The sequence below is a fragment of the Pelobates fuscus genome, chromosome 7, assembly GCF_036172605.1.
Source record: "Pelobates fuscus isolate aPelFus1 chromosome 7, aPelFus1.pri, whole genome shotgun sequence".
Taxonomy (NCBI): Eukaryota; Metazoa; Chordata; class Amphibia; order Anura; family Pelobatidae; genus Pelobates; species Pelobates fuscus.
The window spans coordinates 163,655,724-163,676,200 of NC_086323.1; the positions used below are offsets into that span (position 1 = coordinate 163,655,724).

Consider the following 20,477-nt stretch of genomic DNA (forward strand, 5'->3'; position numbering starts at 1 on the left):
CGCAGTGTGCGAAATAAGGTAAGTAAAGTCACGTTTTCACTGCACAGATACGGGGCCGTGAACCTAAATAGCCACATCAGCATAACGCATCAGGAATACATGTTCCTTTAAGAAATGTATTGTTCTAAGTATGTATCTTTCAAATTGTCTAAAGGCTGTGTTTTATTATCTAATCATTATTTTACTTGTTTCATTTGAAAATTCTTCCAAGGATAGAACGCTTTGAGGAAAATCTACAATACATTGTGTTGGTTTTTTGTTTCACAGATATTAGAATTTAGCCTGTAGGAAGGATTTGTAGATAAACCTAGTAATAAACGTGTCCGTTAATAAAGTACATCTGTGTAGCGATTTCCACATCTTCCGTGCATCTCAAAATAGAAAAAAAAAATGATTTAATATAATTTTTTATTTCAATTTTTTTATTTTTATGAAAAGACGTGAAAGTCTCTCTAAAGTTCATAGAAAGCAATACTTTGAAATCTTATAAATCAGAAATCTATTATTTTCATTTAAAGTAACAATCCAAATAAAAAACAAGTAAACCAAATGTATTTGTGGTTAGGAACCCATAGGGTGTTCCCTCCATTTCATAATTGAAAGGGTTACAATTAAATTAGTCGAAATTGCAGTGCCGGGACTGTGTCCTCACTGCAGCTCTAATGCACCTCATGTGAGGTCACCATTACTAATGACGTGGAATGCAGAAGGGTGTTAGATTGTATAGTGTACAGGAAACCAACACTTTTCTCTGAGAAGCACTTGTTTCTGCTTTGAACTATCCATCTGCTGGTCTGAAAGCTTGAGGTACTTTAGGTGTCTATAGTGTTCCTTTTATACATCACGCAGCATAGTTACTTCAGCTTACTGTAGTGGACTTGGTGCAGGAATCCTTCACACTCACACTCATTTGACCGGACAGCACAAATTGACAAACAGGAAATAAGCTTCACAAACAGAGGACGCTCTTGCAATGATAAACATAGGCGTGCGCACAGGGTGTGCCTGGGCACACCCTAATCCCCGCTGCACGCCTATGGAGTGAGACCGGCAGGAGAGATCTCAGGCTCTCCCCTGTCGGTCCATGCAGAGCCGGCGCTATCCGAGCTCTCAGCCTCTCTCCTCACCGACCCGCAGGGAGGGAGGCAGGAGAGGACCCGGGGAGCTCTTTCCAGCAGCTCCGCCGGGTTCCTCTCGCGAGAGTGAAAGTGTATATATATATACACACACACACATATATACATATACATGCGGCATGTGCTTGTGCTTTAGGGTGCACACCCTAATGCAATAGGCTGCGCACGCCTATGATGATAAATGATACGTTTTATACAGATTCCTACATATATATGGCTCTTAATAAATACATATTTTGTCACGTATAAAGAAAATAAACGCATGACTAAAAGGATTTCTTTTTTTCATCCTAAAATGTCCCTTTAACGTGTTATTTTTGGCTCACATGCTTAACTATGAGAAGTGGAATAAGTGATGGAACATTATTTATTTTTTTTGGAAGATATTAATTACAAGCATGCTTTGCCTCACCGCTCCCTATTTTTAAGACCACCATGTCAGTAATTAGCAAGACTTGCTTTCTTGCAAGAGGTGTTGGGTGTGAGCAGAGGAGGAGCAGTAATCTGTGTATGGATCATTACCTTTAGCAGCAAGAGGTCCCAATCAACAAGAGTTTGTTAAACCCTGATTGGACAGGGAATGGGGATTGTTTAGGGAGATTTGCATGTCAATGCTCAGTATTAGGAGGTTTTGGAATGCAGAAGGGGGCTAGAATGCTGCTAGAAGGTTCACTGCATATGACCCTATTCTAAGTAAATTGCTATTTCCAGATACATACCTACTTCTACAAACAAACCCCACTAGATTTATTGGGACAGAAAAACAGAAATGCACAATATGCTGCCTGTCACTTTCTTATTTCCCTGTTACTCTTGTAGATTGTGCCAAAACGACTTTGTCTGGTTGCTGTCAGTCGTAAAAACCCATGATATGCCTGATTGATCTTATTAAGCAAAATAAACCCGGCTGAGTAAATGGACTTCAAATGTTTGGAAAGCTCCTCTTGCGAGTGAAGTTAGTTTGCAGCCATTCTGGGCAAAAAGAAACAAAAGACCTCAGAGGATATTATTATTATTATTATTATTATTATTATTATTGCCATTTATATTGCGCCAACAGGTTCCGTAGCACTTTACAATATTAAGATAGGGGGGATTAAACTATAAATAGGACAATTACAAGAAAACAGGAATGATAAGTTGAAGAGGGCCCTGCTCAAACGAGTTTACAGCTATAGTATTGTTATCGTTTTAGAATGTGGTGTACTGTTGTGTTGTTTTGAGACTTTGCCAACGTTCCTGGGATTCACTTTAAATAATAAAATAAAAAAATGAAATAAAAAATGAAATGTTGAATATCATTAAAGCAACACTCTAATGGCGTTTCATTCAAAAGAACGTGGTGGCCATTATTTCTCTGCTATAATGACGTATGTCTTTGTAACGCGGGGTATTGCTTAGGATGCCAGATCCACCATGAATGTAGTACCATTATACACGTAAATTATTTAACATTTGAAATTCTGGGTTCTGATTAATGACGTTTTGAATATGTACCTAGAACTGTGAGCTTTGTTCAAGTTCCTGTGGCTTGCCGTGTGTATAAAATGATTCCTACAAGCTGTCTGTGAAGCGTTCATTTTAAAATGGAAAACACAAGTCACAGAAGCTCTTTCAGGAAAGCTGTACATTTTTATTCCACCATGACCTAATCTCCAACCGATTTGTGACCTGTACTTTTAATCACGTTCAGAAATGTCTCAGGTCCCGTATAATGGCCTGGAGGTAAAACATGTTGGCTGACAAGTTGTGAAGAAAAGTGAAGCTTTAGAACTAAACCTGTACTTTCCACTGCTTTCCCCAGAGGGCAAATTCATTTGTCTTTAATGTCCTTATTTTTCCTCTGGAATGTTCATTGTTTTCATAACTGAAAGGATTTTCCTCCCTTTCTGTATGCCAATTGTGTTGTATCATAATATTACACTGATATTTAACCCTTTGATGCTTTAATCACTAAACATGGCCTTGTGATAAATTAACAAATTATTTAAAATTACACTCAAAATAAGCAAATTGGGATGGGGAGATTTGATCTTCTAGGAAAAAATTGCTTGTGTTTTCCTTTTTTTTTTTTTTTTTTTATAAATTTGCATCTTCCCATCCTGCCCTGCCAGAGCTAGCTCCCATCTCCATATCCCCAGCTACCCTTCCTATCTAAGCAAATCCATGTCTTCTACCCAATTCCCTGCTAAACCTCCTACTCTAAGAGATAATGCTCTGATCTCCAAATTACCATTTACTCATTTTCATTATCCTGCTTCTACTCAGCTACCCTTCATTACATAGCTACTCCTCCATCTTCCGCAGACCCAACGTTCATATTCACAGCTATTCCACCAAACCTCATCCTGATTATTCCAATGTTCTGAGCTACTACTCCTGTCTTTGCAGAGACACATGTAATCCCTAAATTCTCAACTACTACTTCTATGAATACAAAACAGTATTTATCCTTAAAATCCCAGATACCTGTCCAACCAAGGAGCTCTAATCCCCATATCCCAAGCCACTCCTCCAGCCCAGCAGAAGTTCTCTCTACTCCAGTTCCCCGGGATCTATTGCCAAGACTCTGAATAATGCAGGATTGTTATCTACTGCCCTGTGTTCACTGAGGATGGGTATGCTGTACCAACCTAGTGATCTGGTGTCACACCTGGAATATATTTTCTGGACAAAGTTTGGAAATAGTTTGTGTAGTGCAAGGCAGGCAAGTGCCACCGCTTTCTAAAACCAAACTCTTCTTAAGACCATATTGGTTAACAGTGTGCCATTATAGCTACATGGTCACTCTCAAGTGCCCTGTAGATATAGACAAACTAGTAGGGTCATATTTATGCAAGTCTAACAGCTTAGGGAAAGGGAGGAGAACAATTACTTGGATCCCAGGTAGAAGAAAGACCACCTCTCCCATCTGGAAAGCCCAAGCACTTTACAAATCAAGACTGTCTCAAAGGGCTCTTTAATAGTCAATTGACCATATCCCGTCCTATACCAATGGAGCACTTTGATAATTTTACAGACCCACTAAGAAAATTATCTTAGAAATTCAAGCACTGACAGGGTAATTCACCAAAGTGAAAATAAACTTAATGTCAAAGTAAATTACAAATTTAAGATCAAAATAGCCAATCTGGAAAAATGTACTGGGCTAGCTATACTTTAAGTCTAGCCTTAAATGTAAAGTTTTTTTCTTTGTTTCCAAATGACACACAGACATATGGAGATGCCTGCCATTAAAATGTGTTCATATTAGAAGATAAGAATCCAAAATTGGCTTTGTAGGCTGTATGCCCTGCAGCTAATGCTGACCTAATTTATTATTGGATAAAGTGGCAATGCTTGTTGTTACCAATACAATACCAGTCTGCTTTCCTGAGGAAGTGGCTGCCTTTTGACCATAATAGTATTTATTTTCCTTGACTAGCAATCAAACCAAATTCAGCAACAAAAATGTGCCTCTCAGGAGACACTCCAAACTGGGAACGATACGTTATTTTAAAAACATTTTTAAGATAAAGCATTAAACATATAAATAGAGAATAATGAAAGCATTACTCCAGGTTGAAGTTTTTTCATTTATTGCAGATACCCAGGTCATGCAGCTGCAATATGTTCTCACCAAAGCAGGAAGCGACCTAGCTCGTTTAAAGTACCATTTTGAGCACCATAACCACAATAGCTTACTTTAGTGTTTGTGGTGCCAGGAGTGCTCTGTTGCCTCCTCCCTGTAAGTTTATGAATGGTTTGACTTCTTACCTGGTCCCTGTCAGGTGCTGCTCCCCGCCTCCAGTGAGAGCCGGAAGTTCCTAAGCAGTCATTTTCGTTAGCTGGGCTTAGCTCAGGAGAGCTAATGGAAGTTCCTGTCAGGTTCTGCTCCCCGCCTCTAGTGAGAGCCGGAAGTTCCTAAGCAGTAATTTTCATTAGCTGGACTTGGAAGTTCCTCCTTTAACTGAAGGTTTCTCCTTTAACTTTCTCTAGCACTGCTGACTTTATCCCAACAGCATGTCATTATTGGCACAGCTATGGTGTTTGGGGGGGCTTAATCTAACCTACATATTGCACTAAACATGTGGATACTTGGAGTGACCCTTAAACTGCATGTGAAATGATACAGAGAATTTTAGTTAACTTGTTTTCTATCCAGGGCTTAATGCCTCTTGCAGATTCCCATCCATCCAGCAAGTAGTTAAACATTTAGTTTAGGACCATCTTGTTAAAAGGTGTCAACAATATCCATAAATGTTCTAGTATTTTAATATTTACAGTGTCCTAAAGGTTAAACGTAGAACTAGCTAGTTATATAGGAGTAGGGCCCGTAGAACTACATGTAATTTTTATAGTGTGTGAGAAACAAAACCAAGAATTGTGTTAAAACTGACCTTTTATGAAGAATATGCAATTAAGACCTTAGCCGAGGGCATGAGCCAGTAAACAATAATTATTTGTTTCTTTTTCATAATCATGCATCTTTTATTCATAAATGTATTCCAAGTAAATTCTGTGAGTAACGCACAAAGCCCAATTATGTTGGGCTTAAAAAAAAGTTTGAAAAGGATATTGGACTATAGACATTACACTACAATTAAAGGAGCACAAAATGGCGGAACTACCGCAGTCAGAGGGGTAGAATCTGCGACCGGGCCCCCTAGAGTGACGGGTCCGGGCGCAGATTCTACCCCTCTGACTGCGTTAGTTCCGTCACTGTGTTCCCCTTTAATTGTAGTGTGATGTCTATAGTCCAATGTCCTTTTCATACTTTTTTTTAAGTCCAACATAATTTGTTAATACGTTCATATCACACAGAAGCTTTGCCCTGTGGACCCCTGCCATGTATTGTAGCCCTGGCCGCGCGGTGATGGGTGCCCATGCTGTTAGGGCCACCCCATGGCAATGAATATTCAGGGAATATTCAGGGGGCTGGTCAGCGCTGTGGTGCTTTAACAGCGTGACCGGGCCCCTTGTGATGACATCAGAGGCTGGGAGGAAGCGACTGCGATCTGTCTGTATGAATGTATGTTTGTCTACGTGTTTGTGTGTGTGTGTGTATGTATGTATGTATGTGTGTCTGTATATACGTTTATGTGTGTCTGTATGTATGCGTCTCTGTGTGTATGTGTGTCTGTATGTATGTGTGTGTCTGCATGACAGTGTGTGTCATATGTGTGTGTCTGCATGGGTGGGGGTCGGGGACGTATGGGGTGGGGGGGTAGACATAAGGGGGGGGGGGGCCCTGGACAACTGTCAATCACATCTCCCTGCATGTGACCAACACAGCCTTCTTAAACACTTCTTGTAAAGAGTCATCTAATGTTTACACTTCCTATATTGCAAATTCTGTTTAATTTAGAATTTCTTATTTATTGCTCTGGCAACAGCTTGCCGGGTCTTTCAGGAGCCTGTATGTAATTAAAGTTCTATTTACAAAGCAGGAGATAAAAACTTCTAATTTAAGTTACATCTGATTGAAAATTAAATAATTTTGTTTTCATGCAGTCTGTGTCCGTCACAGCCAGGGGAGGTGTTACTATGGCTGCATAAACAGAAACAAAAATGATTTAACTCCTAAATGGTAGTGAACTAAGCAGTGAAATTTCAGAGGGAATACTTATACGCCAAATTGCTGCATTAAGCTAAAGTTGTTTTAGTGACTATAGTGCCCCTTTAATATATTAAGAGAAAGGAAGTTCAGTTTATTTAGTTTCATTTAATTGAGATGACGTGTTTAATTTGTCAATATGATCCTGCATTATGTTATTACATTTCAGATTACATAATACGTCTTCTTTATGTCCAAAAGCAACATAAATGTGCTAATTCTTTTTAGAAAATGCTTACCATCAGTTATTTTATTTCTCAAGCTGTGTATTCATTTTTAAGATGTTAAGACTTACTAATAAGGGACAATATTACCTCTGCAGAACTGCTTTTGATTCATGTGCCTTTGATTGCAAATTCTGCAAAATTATTTGTTCTGATTTCAGCTTCTCTGCTGTAAAAATGACAGACCATAGCATCCGCAGTTACTGAATGAATATTTTAATGCGTGGGTCCCTCTTTTTTTAGATAGCTGTAAGAGGAGATAAATGACAGGAGTTGAGATAAGGTGTTCCAAGAAAGCTGCCGGTTATTGAGTTTTGGACTCCGATTGAGTAGGACTGAAATCATTTAAAGCCGTTGATACAAACCAGAACCTACAACATATATAAACCTATCATAAAACACATCAAACTACATGGACACAGAAATAGCCAGAGTATCTCTTAAAAGAACACATCACGCGTCCATGTATGCATTTTTATAGCTTCCACAACATTATTGGGTTATTCACGTAAGAGAATATTGCTGGAAACTCAATGTGAATTTTAAATTGGGCAGAGTTGACTTGAAGAAATGTTTTAATTCGGCTGTTTGGCCTACATTTTTAAATTCACTTTTAATTCCTGGCAATTCCCACATTAAAGAATAACAGAGTTAGTAGTGATGTATGTGTATGGGCCCTTTCCAGTTCATTTGATGTGTTTCTATGTTAAACTGATAGTACAGATGAAAATCGTGAATAAAAGGGCAACTGTCCTTTAGCCAGTGTGGCTACCACAGGGTTGGTGAAAAAATCTACTTCCTGTCAGAAGAAGGGGTAAAATTGTGTTATTTTAGCACCATACTCTTTATTGTGGTTATGGGGGACGTTTGCTGAAGAACTGAAAGGGTAAAATTATTTGGGCCTAGCCAGATTACACATGCCTAGTGAGGGTTAAAAGTTTATGAAGTAATTTAGCATAGACTCAGGGCGACAGTGGTAGTACAGTGTGTTTTCTGTCATTTTATCTCCCATCAGAAGGTTTGTTTTTGGATTTCTCCATAGATTTCTGTGGGTGTAAATTGTACAGATAGACGTGTTGTTATTGAACATGTTGTATCTTCGCAAGTGACGTTAAATAACAAAACACACAGTAATTCCATTGGCGGCATTTTTTGGTCTCCCGACATCAACACTAAATATCCCTGCAGGGATTTACTAACCTGCTGTGACTAATTCTTACAGTGTTTGCTGATCGCTAGAGGGAATTCTCTTTAGTGCTTGCAATTAGTTAACTTTGTTTAGTGATGGATTCTATGTGATTGTTTTGTGTTTCACCAGCACCAAGATTTCTCTCTCTTTTAGATATCTTCAAAATTGTTGATTTAATTAAAGAAAAATGCACATTATAATTTATTAGTAAATCAAAGAGTGTATATTAAGATTACGTGTAAAAGTATAGTGTTGGTTTGTTTACTTTTTTATGCAATTAATAATTTTCTGATTGAAGTTTATTCTGATAAAAAAACATAATGCTATGATGCCGAAAGTGTTTGAAGGCAGTCCCAGGCACTCATAGCCTATCATATATATCCAGATGTAACGGATCACCTGGCACCCCGACTGGGTACCTCCGTTGATGGATGCTCCTAGCACTTCTTGAGGATTCCAAGCACTCTAGCCGACAACAGAACCACCGCAGGACGAACCTCTCTTCCTTCCAGAGCGAAGCAGGAACGAGCTCTTAAAAGAGCTTAGGAGTGATTATAGCAAGGGAATATGCAGAGCATAGCAATCCCTTGTAGCAGATTCCCCCAATAAGAGACAGGACTCCAAATTGAGGGTGAAGTAGAACTGACAAAATCTTTATTTTACTTGGGACTAGCCCATTTGGTCATTACATTAACATTGCTGTGAAAACTCAATAAAATTACAAACAGTCAAATCATAGCAGGCAACATTCAGTGACTTATTATAACATAATTACATATTTATAAATAGGTGGGGAAGACCATAATTAACACAAATGTCTCTCCTGCATGCAGAATTAGCGATATGCAAATCTACCCGAATATGCAAATTACCAGTCTTGCTATTCAGGTAGTGCATATTACTGTTGCTACCAACAGAGGGCACTACACAAGCTCCATAGCCAAATCCACCTAAGGGGTAGCAATCCTCAGCAGTACAGGAGAGCAGGCAATACATCTCAGGGGCCATAGTCACATGGCAGGAGGCTGGCAATCAGTCTTCTCCAATGCCCAGTGGCAAGGCTGGTACCGCCACATTTCTCCCCTTTTCCAAACAGACTAACAGGGTATCTGACCTCCTGCCGGTCAGTGCCCTGGTAAGTCCAGCAACCCACCCACAAAGCACAAACAGTAATACAGCCTACCCACAATACATGGTTACTACACCTGGGTAAAAGATTAGCTCGTCCATGTCCAGGTGCCTCAACAAGGCTGTGTGGGGTACTGATAGGCTGCCTTGGTGGGTTGCTGAGTGCCAGCGCTACCACGGGAGTAGCCTGGTTGGAGCCATGCTGAAAAGAAGAGTTGGTAGGCTCCTCTCTCGGGATCTGGGGCTGCTGCTGGAGGGGGAGACCGACTGTCTCCCCTTTGGTTAAATAGTCCTGCTGCTGGAGGGGGAGACCGACTGTCTCCCCTTTGGCTAAACAGCCCTGCTGCTGGTGGACAGGACCGACTGTCCCTACCCCTAGTGGTGCATGTGCAGAGACCACGGTCCCATCTGCACTGTTGTGGAGCTTACTGTCTCCCCTTGGTGGGTTAAGCTGCTGCTGGGGAGAGGGGGTAACAAGCTCCTCTCCCATACATACTTTCAGCTGCTGGGGAGAGGGGGTAAAAAGCTCCTCTCCCATACATACTTTCAGCCGCTGGGGAGAGAGACTAACTGTCTCCTCTCCTAATGACACACACTGCTGCTGGGGAGGAAGGACGACACCTTCAGCTCCCTGTAACACACACTGCCGCTGGGGAGGAAGGACTGCACCTTCGGCTCCCTGAGACTCACTGGACTGCTGGGGAGAGGGACCAACTGTCTCCTCTCCTAAGGACACACACTGCCGCTTGGGAGGAAGGACTGCACCTTCGGCTCCCTGAGACTCACTGGACTGCTGGGAAGAGGGACCAACTGTCTCCTCTCCTAAGGACACACACTGCCGCTGGGGAGGAAGGACGGCACCTTCAGCTCCCTGGGATACATACTGCCGCTGGGGATCTGGGCCGACTGCCCAGCATCCCTGTAGGGCCGGTAGAGAGACCTCGGTCCCATCTCCACCTGCCAGCTGGGTGTCTTCCCAGGACAAGTCAATAAGATCTTCCATCTCTGGTGCTGGTTGGGACATATGTGGTACAGTACCAAGGTCCCCTGATAACAGGCTTGGTTGCTGGGGAGGAAGAACTAAACTCAATGCTTCCGGTGGCATACAGTCAATAAGCCCCATCATGTCAGAGACAGGCGGCGTTATACATTGGAATAGGCAAACATAATCCTGTTCTAGTTCCCACTCCCGGTTGGCAAGAAAAGATAGATCTGGCTGAATGGCATCGATCTCCGTAAGGTCCCAGTTGTCTGCCCGCTCAGCTCGGATGGACCAGAAGCGAGCAATGTCGGTGTCTCCGAACCAGAGACTAGTTTCAATAGTATCCCACAACAAACCAGGGCCATCGTAGTCTTCCCCCTCAATACACTTGTACTCGATCAGCCATGGGTAGAGGTTGTAAGCATGCCACCGCAGGGCCCGATAGGAATCATCCAGCCACACCTCAGTCTCAACTAGCGTCTCCAGTTCGCTTACCCATTCCTCTGAGGGCTGGTTTCCCAATAATGGCATCCGCAGCTCTAGTTGTTCTGCTTGGCGCTGGTTAGTGGTCAGGATTTCCTCGAACCGGAAGGGTCGAATTTCGTCGATGTCCTCCTTCCAGAGATCGGTACGAAGCGCCACCCTCCACTCTGTCTCTTTTTCCTCTGGGATAGGATACTCCATACTGCGCATCACATCCTGTAGTCGCTGCTGGAGCCTGGCATCAAAGGGAGATACTGCACGGCCTTCCATCTCTGAAGTAGTGCTGGTTTTCCCAAGGCTAGGAAGCCATCCCACCGCTGCCACCAATGTAACGGATCACCTGGCACCCCGACTGGGTACCTCCGTTGATGGATGCTCCTAGCACTTCTTGAGGATTCCAAGCACTCTAGCCGACAACAGAACCACCGCAGGACGAACCTCTCTTCCTTCCAGAGCGAAGCAGGAACGAGCTCTTAAAAGAGCTTAGGAGTGATTATAGCAAGGGAATATGCAGAGCATAGCAATCCCTTGTAGCAGATTCCCCCAATAAGAGACAGGACTCCAAATTGAGGGTGAAGTAGAACTGACAAAATCTTTATTTTACTTGGGACTAGCCCATTTGGTCATTACATTAACATTGCTGTGAAAACTCAATAAAATTACAAACAGTCAAATCATAGCAGGCAACATTCAGTGACTTATTATAACATAATTACATATTTATAAATAGGTGGGGAAGACCATAATTAACACAAATGTCTCTCCTGCATGCAGAATTAGCGATATGCAAATCTACCCGAATATGCAAATTACCAGTCTTGCTATTCAGGTAGTGCATATTACTGTTGCTACCAACAGAGGGCACTACACAAGCTCCATAGCCAAATCCACCTAAGGGGTAGCAATCCTCAGCAGTACAGGAGAGCAGGCAATACATCTCAGGGGCCATAGTCACATGGCAGGAGGCTGGCAATCAGTCTTCTCCAATGCCCAGTGGCAAGGCTGGTACCGCCACACCAGATATGTGCAAGATAAAGCATTAGTGAAAAGTAAATATTTTTTTCACCAGAGGCAGAGGGGCTCTGGGTGCCAGGATAGCCTCAGTGCTTGTAAAAAATTGACTTAAAATAGTTTGACATAAACTGAAAAGACTGCATGCACCATAACTACTACGAAAAAGCAGTTATGTGGTTATGGTGCCTAGCCTGTCTTTTATAGCTAACCTCAGCAGTACCGATGATTAGAGACTGTACTTGCTATGGCGGTCAGCCTCATTGTGAGTTCTACAAACTCTACTCTCTGCATCTTTCAGTAATTCAAATTGCGTATGATGGTTAACCAAGCTTTAGCAGAGGGTCATGCCCGACAAATCACACCCAGTTGTATATGCCAGTTTGCACTGGCTCTGGTATATTCACAGTCATTCGTATGAGTGCAATGTATTTTATCTTTATTATGGAACTTGATTTATTTTGGTTTTCCAAAGTACACACAATGTACTGTTTGCAGACTTCATAATATTTAAATGGGATTATCATCAAACATAGCTGAGGTAGGCAGATACAATGGAAAAGCTCCAGCGATGGCAAATAAAATGTATCATAGCTGATAACATAAGCTGATCCAGGCAGTGTGGGCTTTTTTTGTTTAATGATATAATGTCTCTAAGTGTATTATCTATATACAAAGTGCATTAAATGTGTTTACAAGCCATACCCTGATATGTTAATTGATTGCAGTAGATTAGTATTGTCACTAAACTATACACCAAACTCTATCTTTTAAACTAAAGGAGTTTTACAAGACTTGTTCCAGATTGGTTCAACATGGCTACATAAAGACAGTCCATACTTATGCTTAGTGCTGAATACACCTCAGACACCTGTAGGGACAGAATTCCCAAGCGACCCTCCTGCAGAAAAAAGTCAATATGGACAAACCTCCTCCCCTCTTAATTAGTAAAACAAGGTACTCTCAAATGTGTGTCGCTTATATCTGCATTAATGAACCTAATTAATTATTTTTTATTTTTTTTAAATGAGATGCATATAAAGGACATGAATTGAACTGTAGATGGTATCATGGAAGGAACACTATTAAAGGAACACTCCAAGGACCATAACCACTACAGCGCACTATATTTATACGGTGCCAGATGTGCTCTGGTGCCCCTCCCCAGTGTAAGGAGTCAAACCGTTTATTAACATTTTGACTTCTTACTCAGGGACCGCAAGGCCTGCCCCACAAATTTTCTCTGATGGAAGGAACATCGGATGCTCCTGATTGGGAATCTGTTAGCTCTCCTGAGCTACCGCCTGCAGCGCACTGCTTAGCGCAATTAAGTGAGCTTCTGGGAGAGAGGAGGTGTGGGGTGGCTCCCGGCTTACCCCAGATAAAAAGTCAAACCGTTCTTAAACTACTTAGTACGCTGTAGTGGTTTTGGTGCCTATGGTGATTTTTTTTTTAAACAGGATCTGTTACTTGTGAGATTTTTCTCGCTAAATATGTTATTTATTTATTTTATATTTTTATCATTATTATTAAGTGTCTGCCCTGCTGGTCAGCATTTAGATTAGGCCCTGCAGTGCCACTCATTACTCATGTGTGCGTAAGGCACTACTAAAGGAATGCCTCAGTGTATATGAGCATATATGTGCACACATGAGGCATCTTGGGGCAACAAAGCTCCCCACAATGCAGTAATGCAGCGTCAGTCCATTTTTTTTTACTAAACACAACTGCTTTTTCACCACGGTAAACACTAACTTAGAGAAGTGACAATTCTTCTCTAAATGTTAGACAGAAAAGAAAATGCTCAATGAATTCAAAGAGCAAAGCGTAATTTGTTAGAACTGTAGATAAGAAATATTAACATAGTATAGTCAATAAAAAAATATTTGTGATCCTATTTTACAATTGCCTTCTAGCCTAAGGCTAGTTTAGTTTAATTTATTGCTGCTATAGTTCTATTATTTTTTTTTTTTTGTGATACCATTCTTTTCATTTGGGTGATAGATCTTTCATGTTTGAAATCTTCTCTATTTATAAGAGAACGAGTTATGCTAGCAGCCGGAGCACTGTGGTGGTGTAAGCACACACAAACAATTTCCTGTAACTAAACAAAGTCAGACGCTTTTTGTTTTTCTCTTCTCTAAGATTAGCTATCTTTTGCAGGTATAATAATCTGCTTTTTCCACACATGTACAGTATTCTGGCAGCCACATCCTCCCCCTCAATTGGAGGCGGGCATTCTGTATTGAGTGTGGTGTAGAGTTTCCTCCAAAAGACAGTGTCTCTATCCCTCCCCTGTCTTATTCAAGCTTAGCAGACAAACTGTGTAATGAAAACACCCATAGCACAGAAGTGGATGTCTACAACTTGCCTCCTGGCTCCCAGAGCACAGATCCCTGGAGGCGAAGCAGAACTTTTGACTTTTTTGGGTTTAACACTCACAAATTAATTGTGACCACCGAAGCCACCAGCCCGGACGCCACAATGGTGGCCAAGGATTATCCTTTTTATCTTACTGTCAAGAGGGCAAATTTAACTCTGGAAGTAAAGAGCACTACAAATCCGACAAATGGAATTGAGGTAAAACCGATGATTGTGGATATAAACAGGTTTTAGTAAAATATTTTTTTTTTTTTTTTTTAAATGAGTTAATTAAAAATGAATGGGAGAAAACTTTCATCAGCATAGGGAAATGAAATGAATGGTCTGTGGCATACTGTAGAAAAGCCAGTGTATCTGTCTTATTCAGAGCTGCTTACTTTTTTGTAACTTTTAGTGGATTTTCTGTTCTGGTTTTCTGGGTTTCTGTGTCCTTGTGTTGCTAGAGAGATGCTACAATGTAATCGCATTTATTGTTATATTATTAAGTAATGCAATTAATTACGCTCTGTAGCAATGAGATTTTTGCAAGTGTTTCTGGTTTCGATTTAGTATATTTAACTCCTTGGATTATTCTTGTGAAGTTGAGTGATTTAGAAAGGATATTTTTTCCATGGCTTTATAAAACAATTAGTGTTGGGAAAAGTGTCAACAGAACACAACACATTAAAATGTAAGCCTCTACTGTCCGTGCCATCCTCAAATTTTAAAACAAAACATTACTATTTTAGGTCACCCCTTCACAGGACATTGTATTATTATTTTTAAGATAATGTCTCAATACAGATATGCCAGGCGGTTATTTTATTGCCAATTAGGATTGTTTTCCAGTTTGTGATCTAAGGCGATAGGTATTTGGTATTATTTATTTTTCTTTTTAATTTGTGTTGACGTACAATCAGGTAGAGATTAGGTATAGTTTAATGGTGGGTTACAGGTGTGTGGAATGTGCAGAAGCAAGTGGGTTAAAGCTGTTTCAGTGGCTGCAAAAGACAGCAATGTGTGGTGTCTACAAACCTTTAGCTAGACCTGTCTGGACACATAGCTAGACAGATTTTACTTGCAGCAACAATCGCTTCAAGCTCTTCTAACCTGTCTTTACAAAAGCACTGGCTGTGCACCTAGAACCCCCAATAAATTGTAATACGTGGGCAAATTCACTGAAATTGCTTTTCGTCCCATATTTTGTCAGTGTTTCTGTATGGAGTCCGTATATAATGAGAGAGGGTACTGACAGTCAGCATATGTTTAGCAAACGAGAATGACAGTCACACATGCAGTTACATGTCAGTATGACTCTGACGAGCTTTATTCTATATATGTATACACATGTACACTGTATAGATCAGCTGACAGATATATTGGTTGGTATATATGTCTACTTATGTAGGGCTCCTCATTCATACTGTAGCACCTAATAGGGAAATATTACTCTTATTAAGCAGACTGTATTCGTTTTATTGTGGATACGTTTCCTCGCTGTGTCCCTTTAATTTGAGATTTTAACCATTAATAATAATAATAACAACAAAGTAATAAGCCAGGAAAGGTACATTCAGATTACTTTTGTAACTATTTTTGTGTTTGGCGACATGTAGTCAGTATGGTGGCGTCCGCCTTTTCTGCTGTCCTGAGTTTCCATACTACAAGGCATGAGCAGTTCCCACAACTTATTTTGTAAGCACTAGTTATCTAGATGGCATTACAAAGGGCAGTCCTATCTTGCAAGTAATTTAGCCATTAGATAGCAAGCTGTCTTTTATCTGAGTGTGGGAGCTTTGGCTCAGGTGAATGGAAAGGCAATAGACATCAATAGTGGCATAAAATATTGCTCCTCCTCTAATGAGAGCAGCACAGAGGATGCACTGATCAGTCTGTGTGATCACATAACAAGCCACAAGACCTGAAGGTCTTTGCTGGTCGTCGTTATATACCTTTCATAGTGCAGGATGCTTTTAGGCCAGGGTTAGCATGAAGGCAGGGTAGGGGTTTTGTGAAATTTTGTGGAAATGTTAGTGTAGAGCAGGAATAAATGACTAGTGATCGTATAGTGTAGGAGTTAATGTTTAGTGACAATGCTGTGTGTTAGGGTAATGCAGGTGTTAGTAGGTAGTGTAGAGGTTAAGTGCAGGACTTTCTTGTAAGAGCTAAAAATAGAGCAGGCAAGGCGCAGTGCTGCCTCAGATTAGGTGGAGTTATTCTTATGGGTGACAGTTATTGACAGCTGCCATCTTTAAATTTGTCACTCAGGAGTGTAACTCCCACTAATCTCGGGTAGACCAGGCCAGCATATAGGTGATCAATGCATCTGTATTTTATTTTTTGTTTATTATCGGGCATCATTTCATGGATGCTGTTTCCATCTGTGCACCAACAGCCTTTTAAAACATAATATGGTCAAAGTAACCGGCAGACCATGTAATATATCTATAATGATGTATCATTTTTGTAACTCAATTATGAGTTTGGATCTGAATTACGAGTGGTTTTGCATTTTTAGACGATGTTTTATTTTAAACTATGGCCTATTTCCAAGACTCGCACTCCCACCTTCCCCTCCCAATTCCCATGCAGGTTTCCTAAACAATAGGTTGTCAGACGTGCTGTGTTTTTTTTTTTTGTTTCTTGCGAACTCCCTACATTTAGAGGGGAGAGATGATTCTGATATATAATCACTTTTGGAAAAAGACTGACCTTTGTTTTTATTCAAGCACTTGTAGCCATGTAGCAGCTGCCAAAATATCCCAGGGTTCAACAGGTTTTGTCAGCCTTTCAAGAGGCATTTTCAGCCAAGAAGGCAGAATTCCAACACTTTGAAAATTACGTTCCGTTCCAAAAAAAAAAAAACCCCACCTTGCAGACAGAGAATAAGACACAAATCAAGCAGACCCTCTCATGCCAACTTGGCAAACCTCACTGATATAATTGATTAATAATAAATTATTAGCGTAGCTTCTTTCATCTTTCTTCACAAGCTAAGCCACTATTCCAGCAAACAGGCAATTCTTATGGCTAATGGAATAGCTAGCATCGACTGCAAAAAAGGCAGAAAAATGTAATTAACGTTTAAAAAAAAATGGACGGGAGCAGAAATGTTCTTCTAAGGGTCTGAGACAAAAATAACTATTATAGGCATAATACAGTACTCTAAAAGGAATGATCTGCAATGATAAACTGGCATAATTATTACAAAATGAATTGTAGCTCCATCGTCAAGTCTTTTGGATTTGTTCTTTTCATCTGACATATATAAATAGTTTAATTATAAAATAAGTACAGGGAGTAGGCATATTATTTAGGCAGTAGACTCTGCATACATCCGCAAAGTAAGGAAACCTACTTCCAACATTTTGCTCAGCAAGCGGGCAACGAATGGTTGATAGAGGTGAGAGAAGTCAATATCCAGAGTAAATGGAAATTCTTAAAATAGAATACATATATTGTTCAAGTCCTAATGACTAGCTAGTAGCCGCATTCATCACAATTCAAAAAGGAGAAATTACTCGAACATTCGTTACACAGCGCAGAAGGATATTTCATTCATCACATTTCATGGAACTTAAAGAGGTCAGGCCGCACTCGCTCTTAGCATTCAATCATTTTTCTATTAATAGTGTATTTATTGGAAGAAAACATAAGGCACATTTTCAAGCTCATAGATGAGTCAAAGAATAACAAAGGATTTTCATGCTTGCCACTAAATCTGAGTCTGGACCTTTTACCAAAGCAATTTCATTCCTACAGTCAAACACACAATCTTTCCCAGTGTCCTTGATTTCTTTATGTGAATGTATACAACATTCATAGATTTTATAGTTATTGTTATTAGATTGATTTTAGGCAACATGCACATTTCCATAGAAGGCCTAATAACGAATATTTCTTTTCCTTTGCATGTTTGCATCGAAGTACCAAAATTTTAATAATATTACATTTTGTTCCCAACTTCCTGCAACCCATGCTTAATAAAGCTAGATTCCTAGTTGTTTCTTGAGACTTTTCTTTAGCCATTCTTTCCGCCATCTGTGTCTGTCCTGACAGGTTACACTGTGTGGTATTTTGGTAAAGGCAATTGGTTCAAGAGAACTCTTCTGAAGATCTATCTACTGATGGACCATTCCAGTCTATTATCTTGAGAACAGAGGGATCTGTCAGTTTGACTGAACATCTAATTGATCCCCACTCAGAACTTCAAGCCTGCACTGCTGGGGGTCTTAAGGGTTGATTCAAAGCTTCATTTAAAACGTTAAAGACAAATTAAAACAACAACAAAATAATTTAGATGATTAGTCTTTTTATTTTGTCATTCATGTTTTTGTGTGGACAGTTGCAATTGACCTCATTCTCAAAAGTTACATTGGGACATCATCTAATTTTTTAAAAGACTCAAGCGGATGCTGATTTGTAGAATAGCAATTGCTTGTTTAGGAGTCATAGTCAAAATCTATGAAAATAATAAACTAAACGTGTAGTGTTCATGCTACAATTGAAATACTCTGAATGTAGTCTGTTGTTGTAGTCTGCTGAAAAAGCAGGACATCTGCTTTTAATGATCTTAACTTGCCGTTTTGGAAGCCGCTGTAGCTTCTCACTCACTGATTAAATAACTGTTTTTGGGAAGGAGTGGAGTTTAAACTTTTCCCCCCAGTGTGATTAGGAAAATTATTACAAATTATAATACGTAATTCAATTTCTAAGCACATTTTATAGTCCTGCAGAGGAGTGTTGGTATTCTTAAGAATGGGAATAAGTCAGCTTTATCAACTGCTAGAAGCACTTCAAACAGCTTTCAGCTGCTAATTATCTTCTGGTCATGGCTGATCAGAGCAGTTTGGAAAGCAGTAAAATACAGAAAACCCGATAATCTGTGAACCCATCTAACCTCCCTTTAAACAACAATAACACCACAAAGCAAACTGTAATTAGATGTACGTTAATTGGTTCCAAACCAACCATTATTTCCCAGTGGACATTCTGTGTATGGTACCTCGTTTTACCAGACAAATTTGCAGGGTAATTGTACGAGACCTTAAAATAAGGCTAATTCCATCTATACACCCTATGCGATTCAACAAATATGTGTGTTTTATCCTTAAAGCAATCTTTTTTTTTACTTCTTTGACTGTTTAAATTATACCCATAATTAGAATAATGTACAATGAACTAATATTGATTTATAGAATTTTTCACAAAACATGTAAATCTTTATCTGCTTATTTATTGAAGGCTTTATTGAAAGTGTTGTTGTGTTTTGGATAATTTGTAGTATTTAGTTTTTCTTCTAATTTCTGTGTGTGTAAGCAGAAAATGAATACTTGTATTTAGGACAGTTACCAGTACATTTTTGGAAATGCAATAATTCCTTGACCTCTACCTTAGACCGTGGAAGGCTGTGAAATCAGATGGTGGCTCCATTCTATTTGTTTCTCTATTTACTTATATAGCAATTGTGAACTCTCTCAGTTTAGGATAAATACACAATGACATCATGAGAATTCCCTGGTGAATTTGGCAAATATTTGGTGATTTTTATTGTAATCTACTCAAAATATGCTAAATTTATAAAATGAGCCAAGATAAATGATTAAATAGCCTGTTGTATACATAATGTTACAATCTGTATCTGGGGGAGAAAGTGTATGAAAGGACATATCTATGAATTATTAACAGTGTCTTTGTGCCAAAAATGGAAAGATAATGTTTTCCTGTAGAGAGGCTGGCTGCAGTGAGCTTGGGGGGTAAAGTTTCCTGGTTCTTCCCTGAGGAGAGGCTGGCTGCCTTGAGCTTCAGAGATAATGTATCCCGCCTCTTCCTTGTAGGGAGGCTGGCTGCAGAAATTTTAGGAGATAATACTTCCTGCTTATAGAGGGGCTGGCTGTTTTAACCATCATCATCTTTTAGGCCTCACGCCAACTGTATATGAGTGTCAGTGTTGGTCTTGCTACATGTTTGATAGATTTAAATGTCATATTAATGCTTTGGTTGTGTAAAACCAATTACTTTGGAGTTTTCAGTATGTATTGTGTGGAGAACACTGCTAAGTAGGTATCCTGAAGTGCTAAAACTGCATTAGTGAAAATTGGTAATGGCTGGGCAGAGTACAGCTGTGGGTTCTAATTCGTTTTGTAAGTGCAACGTTTAACATCATGGGCTTCTCTTCCTGGTTGTATTAATATCACAACGCCAATTGGTTTTCTCATCCAGTTGGTAATTTGTAGACTAGGCTAGGGCCTAGTCTACAAAACAATATTCTATGTGGTTGTAAAGCTACCTCCAGGGTTCTTGGACGGAAAGGGATGTTCTTACTGCATTGATGGTACCGAATAACTTTGAAACATATGCTGCTTAA

The 20,477-nt window shown here is 39.9% G+C and overlaps 1 protein-coding gene across 3 annotated transcripts in view; it reads left to right on the top strand.

Moving 5' to 3' along the window:
• Positions 1-20,477, top strand: part of ARHGEF3 (Rho guanine nucleotide exchange factor 3) — a 321,423-nt gene that overhangs the window by 269,245 nt on the left and 31,701 nt on the right. Inside the window, exon 1 of one of the 3 annotated variants that reach the window (XM_063426888.1) lies at positions 14,036-14,329. The exons of the other annotated variants lie outside the window; for them this stretch is intronic. Coding sequence (XP_063282958.1) covers positions 14,234-14,329 — 96 coding nt within the window. The 5' untranslated portion in view covers positions 14,036-14,233. Of the gene's footprint in view, positions 1-14,035; positions 14,330-20,477 lie in introns of those variants that run through there. 3 annotated transcript variants of the gene reach the window in all.